The 10,964-nt window shown below is 26.5% G+C and overlaps 1 protein-coding gene across 3 annotated transcripts; it reads right to left on the bottom strand.

Annotated features, from left to right (window-relative positions):
* Window positions 1–4,912: 4,912 nt before the first annotated feature.
* On the bottom strand, window positions 4,913–6,725 carry LOC132936877 (uncharacterized). 3 transcript variants are annotated; one of them, XM_061003661.1, is made up of 5 exons: window positions 6,300–6,725; window positions 5,994–6,199; window positions 5,754–5,881; window positions 5,556–5,692; window positions 4,913–5,396 (listed from the first exon to the last, which is right to left on the bottom strand). In XM_061003661.1, exons 1-5 carry the CDS (start codon window positions 6,316–6,318, stop codon window positions 5,338–5,340), a joined length of 549 nt encoding a protein of 182 aa, XP_060859644.1. In that variant the 5' UTR covers window positions 6,319–6,725; the 3' UTR covers window positions 4,913–5,337. The 3 variants fall into 3 exon arrangements, with proteins under 3 accessions (XP_060859644.1, XP_060859645.1, XP_060859643.1); XM_061003662.1 differs by having other exon boundaries at window positions 5,994–6,196; XM_061003660.1 differs by lacking the exon at window positions 6,300–6,725 and having other exon boundaries at window positions 5,994–6,251.
* Between the last annotated feature and the right edge of the window lie 4,239 nt (window positions 6,726–10,964).

Raw genomic sequence — 10,964 nt, 5'->3', positions numbered from 1 at the left:
AAAAACGAATAACTGTGGATACATGAAAACTTTGCGGAATGTTAGAATGTTTATATACAATAACATTTTGAAAATAATTTGACTCTTTTTGAGGTGTTTTTTACGCAAAATCGGTTTTTTACAAAATCGATTTTGGTTTTTGGTGTAATTCTAAAACGAATGAACGTATATACTTGAAATTTTTACTGGTTATTTATATTTACATTTTCTATACATGATAAAATTTGATTTCTTTTGAACTGTTTAGGAACATTTTCAGTTTTCAATTTTTTTAGTTTTTTTTTCTATAAATATCAATAAAATTTTATTTCTTATAAAAAAAAAGCGTCAAAATGTAATGCAAGGCTCCTAATATATTGTTACAATAGCAGTTGAAAAATATTGAAAATACATATACATAGGCACAATTTTTTTTTATGAGCATTTAAAGTTTAAATTTTGACAAAATTTATCAAATTTAAAATTTAATAATTATTTTGTAGTTAAAAATTTATAAAAAGTTCAACTTTTATAGCTAAGGATTGAAAATTTAAAACAACGTTCCACGTAAATATACAAATTAATTTATTCACAATAATATCATCAAGTATACTTATATTAACAATATAAGGTAATATCATACTGACCGTTTTCACTCAGAATCGTTTTTCTTATACAATGATATTATATCATTGAATTCAAATTTAACTAGGGCTTGCAAACGTTATAATAACGTTATGATTATAATAACGTTTTATTTGACAAAAAACGATTGAAATTTGTAAACGTAATTATAACGGAAAGCGAAAGTCAAAAATAATTAAATACCGCAAACCAAAACATAACGAATAACAAAATATATTATATATCATTAAACGAAACATAACGCAAAACGTAATTTATAGAATATCATTAACCAAAAAATAACGGAAAACGAAATATTTTAAAATATATTTATTTAAAAGGTTAGGTTAGAAACATTTATTTCATGCGACAATCTAAGAATTGATTATATTATATTTCGTATCCGGGCCATTACCTACCGGCTACCAGAATTAGTTATTATTTTTTAATTGTATAACACTATTTTAAATAACGATGAACGCAAAACTCGTATAACGTTTTAGTTCTAAATAACGATAAACGCAAAACTTGGATAACGTTTTAATTCTGTATAACGATAAACGCAACGATTGCGTAACGTTTTAACTAATTTAACACCATCCATTACAGTGACATACTTGTAACCTACTGTACAGCATAGTGACATCCACTTACCCACTTTTTTTAATTAAATAGAGATTTTTTTTCTCAAAATTGGCTTTTTTTAATTTGGATTTATTTAGTATCAACTAGGTTCAGTGTTTTTCATTCTATATTAAATTATGGATTCTTAGGGAAATCATTTCAGATCAAATGGCAACTACATACAACGTACTGGACATAAGACAAAGGAATACAATTATTAGCATTCAATAAAACAATATTGTCAATATTATTATGCAGTAAGCAAAATTTATATCTTGTATGGATGTTTTATCAATAACTTATATACAATTATATTTTTATTTAATATAGAAGCTGTTCAAAGTACACTTACAACAGCTAAAATCAAGGAAGCGGAGAATGCTGCCAGATATGGTTGACAAAAGCATCTGATCGATTAAAAATAAATCATCCTAGTTTTCTTTATATCAGTTTAATACCTGAAAAATTTAAATTAAAAGTCTTATCTATAAACTATATTCTTTTAATTATTGTTCTAATTTATGTAATTATAAGGTAGTTAGTTATCAAACATAATATTATTATATGACTATAACCTATTAATTAGGTATAAATAAATTTTCAATTGTGGTATGAAAATATTTGGGTTTTACAATATTGTACAGTGATGTTCAAATGAATTTGTCATTGGTGAGAGGGGAGTATAACTGATTTTTAACATGCACTATTTAATTATTAAAAATATAATTTATTATTATCAAAAATTAAACATTGAAAATAAGTCATGGGAGGATTTATTCCTTTCACCCCCACGTTTGACCAGCACTGGTGTTATATAAAAAATGTACATACTAGACTCAATTGTATGAGATTTGTGGTGGCTTAAAAATTTGATATACAGATCAATTTTTTTTTTAATTATTCCAATGTGGTAAAAATCTTCAAGTTTTTTGGAGGGGCTATACAAAGGTTAGGAGAGCTTAGCCCCTATCAGCCCCACACTTACAGATAAACAAAATCTTTAGGTTGTTTGTCAGTGGACTTAAATATAAAGACGAGCTCTTCAGACACCAATTATCAATACATATTTATTAAAATATATTAGGATTACAAATTTCTTCAATGTATGAAAAATAATTATGTATTATGTAATTTTTACAGAAAAAATATTTAATTCAAATGTTATTGCTGAAAAGTTGCATCAAAATTCTCTTAAGACATTATTTCCTTTATTTTTTTTTATTTTCAAACGTAAAACTATTTTTGGTTTGGTAGTGGTGTACTATTTTGCAGTTATACATTTTTTTTTTTTAAAGAAATGAGGTTTTTTAATTGTAGGTATTAGTTATTTTCATTCATACTTACTTAATATCACTAATTAAAATATCTTTTTATTTAAACATAGTAAAGTTGTATGATTTTATTTTACATACTAAAATTATAATATATTAATATTTAATATAGTATGAGCCAAAATACATCATGACTATAAATATTAAAAAGGCATGCACATTCTTAATACTTAACAATGTTAATTGTTTTTTATTTTTATTTTAATAGATAATTAAATGTTATGTAGTAATATCATTGATTATAAATACTAGTTTTATGATGAACAACAATAATTTGTTACAGACAATTACCAAATTGGTTACTTTTATTAAAACTAAACTAAAAATTTGAAAATATTTTTCTAATATAATCCATTATAACGGAAATATGCTAAAATATTCTTTAATTATATAGGTACCACAAGATAAAATATTCTCTAAAATTAAAATATGCACTAATATGCAAAAAACACTTTTATTAATAGATTCTACAGGTTATGAAACACAAATATTTTTTACTTCCATCAAACAGAATGCTCTAATTAAAAATATGTTTTTGCATACAACTCTGGACTCTAATAATAATTAAATTGTCATTATTATATTTAATATTTTTTGTGGTATTCTTTCTTTCTACATTTATAGTTTTGATATAATATAGTTATAATTGCAATGATTTAAAAATTGTGATATTGTATCAGTGTAATTACAAATGTATCTTTAAGTACTATTATTATTCCTTAATAGCTTTTGGCTAGCTATTTTTCATTATACCTACTTTAATTAGTCCATAGTTGTATTATTATTATAATATATTTTAATTAGGTACCTACATAAATATGTTAGAACAATTTGTGATGTTTAAAAAATTGTATTGTATGCTCATCATATACGCCCAATAAAATAGTATTTTATTAATTTATATTAAATTCAGTTTAAATTATTGGATATGATAGGAATTCCTTATTATGCTATTTTGGATTAATTTTGTCATTCCTTGGGATTTGAAAAAGGAATTCTACAGATGCGGTCGATTAGACTTCATTGGGACAAAAATAGGAGTACCATTATTTTTCCATTAGTTCTTTTTAAAATTCTCATGAATTTCCGATTCTATTAAGGCGTAGGTATTCCAGTATTGTAAATTGAGGTAAATTCTTATATAAGTTGGTACTATAATAGTTGTATTATGGGAGCATGTACAGCAACAATAAATCATAAATCATATACATATATAATTTTATATCTAAAATGGATATTTTTTTAATCCAATGCTTATATCATCTCACACATATTATGATCGCAATATTGTGGTATTTAGATAAACATTTACCAAAGAAATATCTTGTAAGTTGTGACTTGTGAGGGAAGCAAGTGGTTTTAATTTTTAAATTATACATTTATTTTATAGAGATATTTATTAAATAGCAGTACTAGTGGTTTTACTTTTAATGTTATAAACTCATACAAACTGCTACAAACTAATATAATAGTTTTGGCAATAAAATATATAATCAAGAATAAATAAGCCTTTAATAAAATATTAATAACTTATAACATTAATAATGAGACTCTTTTTGATCATAAACTAAAATATTTATAGGATTATTGTCTTTATTAAATTTAAATTAATTAACTATTGACTTTTTCTCGGATTGGTAGGTAGTTAAAATGATTTTATCAATGAAATATGTTTAAATTATAAGTTTTAAATGTTGTTACTATTAATATAAATTGCTTATTATTTTTTTTAATGTTATTAATGTTATTTACTTCAACTCCCAATATGGATTTAAGAATATACAGATGCATAGCTTCATAAGTATAATAAATATAAATATTATACACATACAAATTTAAAATAAAAATGTTTAGTTTAACCCAATACCTATTGAAAATTACCTATTTAATAAAGCTGTTGGAATTAACAAGGCACCCTCTATCATGTAGTTGTAATATATTATATTGGTAAACTACTAATAATTGTAGTACGGCAGCCACAGAATGGACATTTTTAGTATACCTACTACCTACCCATTATAGCATATATATCTTATGTAGTATCGTAATTGCCAGTAGGATATCTAGTCATTGCCCATTGGTTTATATTATGCCTAGTAACATTATTATAGATAGTAGGTACCGGTTTATTGTATTGTAACAATTAAACAATAATAAGTGACAATAATATATTCACACACAATTATCTGTTGGGCCTATTAGTGGTAGTTAATAAATAGGTAATTAAAATAATCTAATTGAAAATGTAATTACAGAAAATATTTAATCAGTTTCTGAAAGGTGCAACTTAAAAACTAATAGGGAAGAAACTGTAAAATGTTTCAATAATTGAAAATCAAAACTGGTGTAGATTTTATTTAATGCTAGTAACACAATTCAACTACACAATTTTAAATTTAACATAGGTACAAACATTAAAAGACAACAGTTAAGATATTTTAGAATCATCCTTATCACAAGATGAATTTTAAACATTTGTCTGTGTTAAATTAGGAAAATTACCATACATTAGAAAAATTGATTACAAACAATTTTACATAAACAATTTGGCAACCAAATAGCAACCAAATGTAGTCAGGAACAATTAAGAAATAAAACAAGTATCGTACATGAAAATTAAATTTTAAAAAAAATAATAATAATAAATTCATTATAGGTATTAGTTAATTAAATTAATTTAAAAACCAAATTAAGAAAACGATAAATATTATAATTGTAAGTTAGTAAATTGACTTATATTAATGATACATATCAATCCATAATTAGGTACTTAATACCATTATTTTCCAGAATTATTTTGTAATTTGGGCAGTGCCTTAACCAAAACCATTTCTTCTTCTATAAACAAAATAATATTAAAAATATTATATTTTTCATGGTAAATGCAGTTAATGGAGAGTAGGTATTATTATTTTAATAGACAAAGAAATATTATGTTTTCTTTTTTCAACAAAAAATTAATCAAAATTTAATGTAAGGTATAATCTAAAAACTTACCACTCTTCTCATTTTCTTCTATTGTATTAATAGCTTTAACAGCTACATTGGTAGCTATATCTGATTGTGCCTGTTCTGTATCACCTTGGGCATGCAAATTTTGATAATTCTGTTGTTGTTCTTTTTCTATTTGTTCCCTAAACATAATATTAACAACATTTCAACATATTTAAAATATATTTAACAAATTTAACCAACCTTTCATGTTTAAATAATGAAACTGGTTCAGAAGTATCTGCAAAAAATGCATTGAGCGAAGATAACCTTTGCAATAATTTTAATTTCTTTCTATTTGAATTCTCCATTTGTATCACACGAGTAACACCCTTTTAGTTCAATATATTAAAAATTAACAATCAAGATAAATAGATTATTATGAATACCTATAATAACTACTATATTATATTATTATACATTTATAACATAAACATTAGATACCTCAGAGTCAGAGCCTGCATTAGATCCATTTCCAGTTGTGGAAACGTCTTCGTCACTATCATTCTTGATCCCTTTACATTCGAGATTCTGTTTGTCAGCCTCTTTATGACTATTAGTTATTATACCCTGTTCATCACGCAATCTCTGTTTTTCTAGTTCTTCAGTATTAGCAAACTCGTCATTTATCCCTTTAATTGACCCCTCTTCTAGATAGAAACAATTCAAAAATACAAATTTTATCGATGTAAACAAGAACATGAGAATAATAAAATATAAAATAAATTGTTATTGGGAATGTATTCATACCTCTGGGCATATTGTTCATGTAAGTAATACAACGGTAATCAAGTATAAACTAAAAATCTACTGGATCAGAAGTTATTAAGTAAGCACCATATCGGGAATAGGAAATAATCAACCAAAAAAAACGATGTCATATATTAACTTCATGAAAAATTGTAAAATAACGACGCCACTGGCCCCTCATGTCTCTTAATAATATAGTCATATCAGTTATTATCTTATTGAAATCTTAGTATTGCATCATACTAGTCTTGGAATAAAAAAAAATTCAATAAATACGTTAAATATAAGGGTTATTACCCACCCTTAGGTATATCACAAAAACAATACTGAAACGACTCTCGATCAGCTGATCGAGTTCTTGTTTACCTGTGATATGAAATCAGAAACACCGAAAAACGTGGAAACGAGGTCACCCACCAACCTGAGTTATACGTTTGCTTACACAAGTGACAAGTTATGAAAACGTTTACTACCACCGTGTTCAAGGCCATAAAATGGTCATCCAATTTGGCCAATTCACACAGTGTCATTTCCCAGTTTATATTACGGTGTATGGTGGTTACTGGTTTTTATATTACTTGTATCGCTATCTAGTGATGATAATATAATTATTAGTTAGGAATTGTACCCCAATATAGTTTTTGTGGACAATAATACGAAATTACTTTTATTTAGGAACCCCTTCAAGAAAGAGGAGCGAGGGGAACATTCGCACTCCATGCGACCATACCTTATAGCTTTTCAAAAATGTTCTTTGTTTTTTATAGTTTACTGAATTTGATCTGATTAAATTGATATTAATCAAATTGTACTTAACAAATCCACGTTAATATATTAATTTTTAAAAATAAATCTTTGATTTCTCTTGAATTTTGTTGTTATATTTAAGAATAGTATAAATATATAATAAATACGTAGCTTAATACCTGTACCATATTTATATGAGGTACAGTAACTACCTAATACTTGTATTAGGTAGTGCTATTTTTAATATAAATTATTCTGTAACAATGTTAAAACATATTATACACAATTAATTGTTATATATTTTAGGTTAACCTATATAGGTATTCAGGTATTCTTTACTTATGTATGTAAATTATTTATAATACCCTTTGCTATTATAGTAGATACTAGATAGTAGGTAAGTGATAGGTATTCCTACTTTAATCATAATTATCTGCATAAAAATATGTTAGAAAGCTAATCAGTGTTTAGATTTGTTTGTAACTATGTAGGTATAATAACTAGTAACCTAACAGGGATGGACTTGTTGGGTTACAGACTAACCTGCAGTTTTTATACATCGGGTCTTCAGATCGCGAGAGAGGCTCAAAAGTCAACGACCACCAAACCTCAACCTCAATACAGAACATACTAGGCTAGCTAGTCCACCACTCAATTAGCATGATAATATAATATAGGTACTATTTAGTATTTAATCCATCAGCGAGTTGGTATACTGGGATTTAATTATGACGAATAAATCACATGGGAACGTACTTACCTATACTCTGCGCCAGGAAAGAACAGAACATTACCGCTTTGCGCATGCAAGCTGACGGCTGGAACCGGTCCGAGGCACAATTTCCCTTACTTTGTGCCGTGATTGTGTAGGTTGCATTTTATCGAATATAAATTATAGCGTCGAATGTAGCTGAATGTACCTATAACTGGGTGAATATGGGCACGATGGTGTGAATAGAAACAAAATCAGGAAAGTTATTAATTTGACGCCTCCAGGTCTCCTCGACAAAATATTCGAGTTATCAATATGATACCTTCACTAAACTGAATACATATTATTACCTATTAGTACAAAATTCGATGAACTTGGAAGTTTTAACAAAGTTGAAAATATAGGTACAAAAAAAGGTTTTAATTGACAATTTTGTTCTCTTCATTTTTAAAAAGATGGGCAAGTGGGTGTCGCTCTGCTGTACAGTAGGCTACAATTGGGTCACTGTAATGGATGGTGTTAAATTTGAATTCAATGATATAATATCACGGTAAATGAAAAACGATTCTAATCGAAGACGGTCAGACAGCGTATGATATTAGTATATTACTAAGTATATTTGATGATATTATTGTCAATAAAGATATTCTTAATATAACCCATTTACGTGCAACCTTGTTTTAAATTTTCAATCCTTAGCTATAAAAGTTGAAGATTTTACAAATTTTTAACTACAAAATCATTTTTAAATTTGATACATTTTGTAAAATCAAACATTAAATGTTTATAAAAAAAAATTGTGCTGATGTATTTTATATTTTTCAACTGCTATTGTAACAATAAAATAAAATAAAAAAATTAAATTAAATTTGTATTATAAAATAAATAAAATTTTATTGGCATTCATAGAAAAAATAACTAAAAAAATTGTAAACTGAAAATGTCTGGTAGACAGTTCAAAACAAATTGTATCGTGTAAAGAAAATGGTAAACATCCAGTGAACATTATATGGTTAGGGTTCTGAATTTGAAATATTTCAATGAAATTATGAAAATATTTTCCCTTCTATTAAACGTGTTTGGTTATAGATAATTAGAAATGATATATAGATTATACCCTTAGAAATAAAGAGAAACATATTAACTGTAGTGTTGAAAAATATTCCTAGCATTATTTTGAGAGTAAAAAAAAATTTTTTATGAGTTTTAAAATATTTTTGTTTGCGGACCGTCAGTGATCCAAAAGATAATGGTTTGAAATAAAGTTGAAGTCAATTTAAACCAGTAAATGAATTAATAGTGTATATTTTCAGTAATTATTAGGTGTACCAAAGTCGTGTATGTGTGTGTATGTGACTGAGTGATGTGATTATGTGAAGGTGCTCTGGATACTCTTTTATTTAATACTTAGATCATATTTTGTATATTGTAAAAGGTCATGATTCACGACTGTTATAAAAGTGTTTTATGTCTATATACATTGTGAATATAATATAATATAATTATAATATAGTATAGTATGCATTCGCCGAGCCCTGGCTCTCAACAATATGTTATGATGTTGAGTTCGTTTATGAGTTTGTAACTTAAGAGTTAAAAGACAATGTTTAAATTTGTTATATTATAGATTTGTTAAACAACTTATAAATTATATGTAAATATGTTACATATTTTCTTTGTTTCATACAACAAACAAACTTTTAAAAATGTTCACTTGAAAATTGACGACTATAAACTTTACGATATAATAAACATTTTATTTTTATTTTTCGTGGAAATTAAATATTTCATGAAATGTTCATAAAATTTTTCAAGAAAATAAATTTCATGACATTTTAAAACCCTAATTATGGGCATTCTTTTTAGTGTTAAGTACACCAAAAACCAAAATCTATTTTGCCAAAAACCGATTTTACGTAAAAATTCCTGTTTTTCCTTAATTTTTATTTTGTTTTTCCCGGTGCTTTTGAAATATTTTAGGAATTTTGACCTCTCGAATGCACCAACTAGATTCACTTTCCCATCGGTCAATATACTGTTGAAGAAACTCTAACCATTCTTACTGTTCCAAACATTGACGATTAACGTGGAAAAATAAATTAATATATTAACGTGGATTTGTTAAGTACAATTTGATTAATATCACCAAGTAACTCACCAATTTTTACACAAAACATCGACATCGGTATCAAACGAAAGCTAATGATTAGTAAGTATTTGTAAGTCCTTTTTTGAAATTTACAAGTCCTTCGGACGGCCGCTATAAACTTTTGAACTTGTGAAGTTGGCCCACCATTTAGACTTATAGAACTTTGAAATCAACACCAAACGAAAGCTAATGATTAGCAATAATTTTAAGTCTGTATTTAGAATTTGCAAGTTACCCGAATATACCGCTATAAGCTTTGAAGTTTTGAAGTTCGTCCACCCAAGTCGTCCCAGAACTTCTAAATAGGTATCAAACGAAAGCTTATGAATCTTAGCAAGTATCTGCAAGTCCATTTTTAGAATTTGCAAGTAACTTGGGCAGCCGGTAAGAGCTATCAACGTTTAGAAGTTATCCAACCCAAATTGTCCAAGAATTTCAAAACAGATTTTTGGTGATTGGTGCAGATTACAATTCAAGGTCATTATTCGAGTTAATTTTATATTATATTATATTACATTATGCCAATATGAGTAAATCTCCCTTTTATCGATGTAAACAAGAACATGAGAATAATAAAATATAAAATAAATTGTTATTGGGAATGTATTCATACCTCTGGGCATATTGTTCATGTAAGTAATACAACGGTAATCAAGTATAAACTAAAAATCTACTGGATCAGAAGTTATTAAGTAAGCACCATATCGGGAATAGGAAATAATCAACCAAAAAAAACGATGTCATATATTAACCCGGTTCCAAGACACTTTCGTCCGGATCTAAAAAAGATTATTCACTTACTGATATTATAGGTAGGTAGGTACCTACTCTTAATATCATGCTTGACGATATCCAATCTATTAATTCTAAATTGCTAACTCGAGGAAATAGTTCATCAGCAATCTTAACCAGGATGGATTCTCTCTCGTTAGAATTAATTTCGTTAAAGAAAGAGAATGAGGAATTTAAAAAAAAATTGTTATTCTAAAGAATATTTCTGTCGATTTCATTCGTTCGCCATATTCCGTTAACGATAATACTGGTTTAGATATAGTTA

The sequence above is a fragment of the Metopolophium dirhodum genome, chromosome 1 (genome assembly GCF_019925205.1).
Source record: "Metopolophium dirhodum isolate CAU chromosome 1, ASM1992520v1, whole genome shotgun sequence".
Lineage (NCBI taxonomy): Eukaryota > Metazoa > Arthropoda > Insecta > Hemiptera > Aphididae > Metopolophium > Metopolophium dirhodum.
The sequence above is the reverse complement of the archived record's forward strand: the minus strand, read 5'-3'. Positions and strand labels throughout refer to the sequence as shown.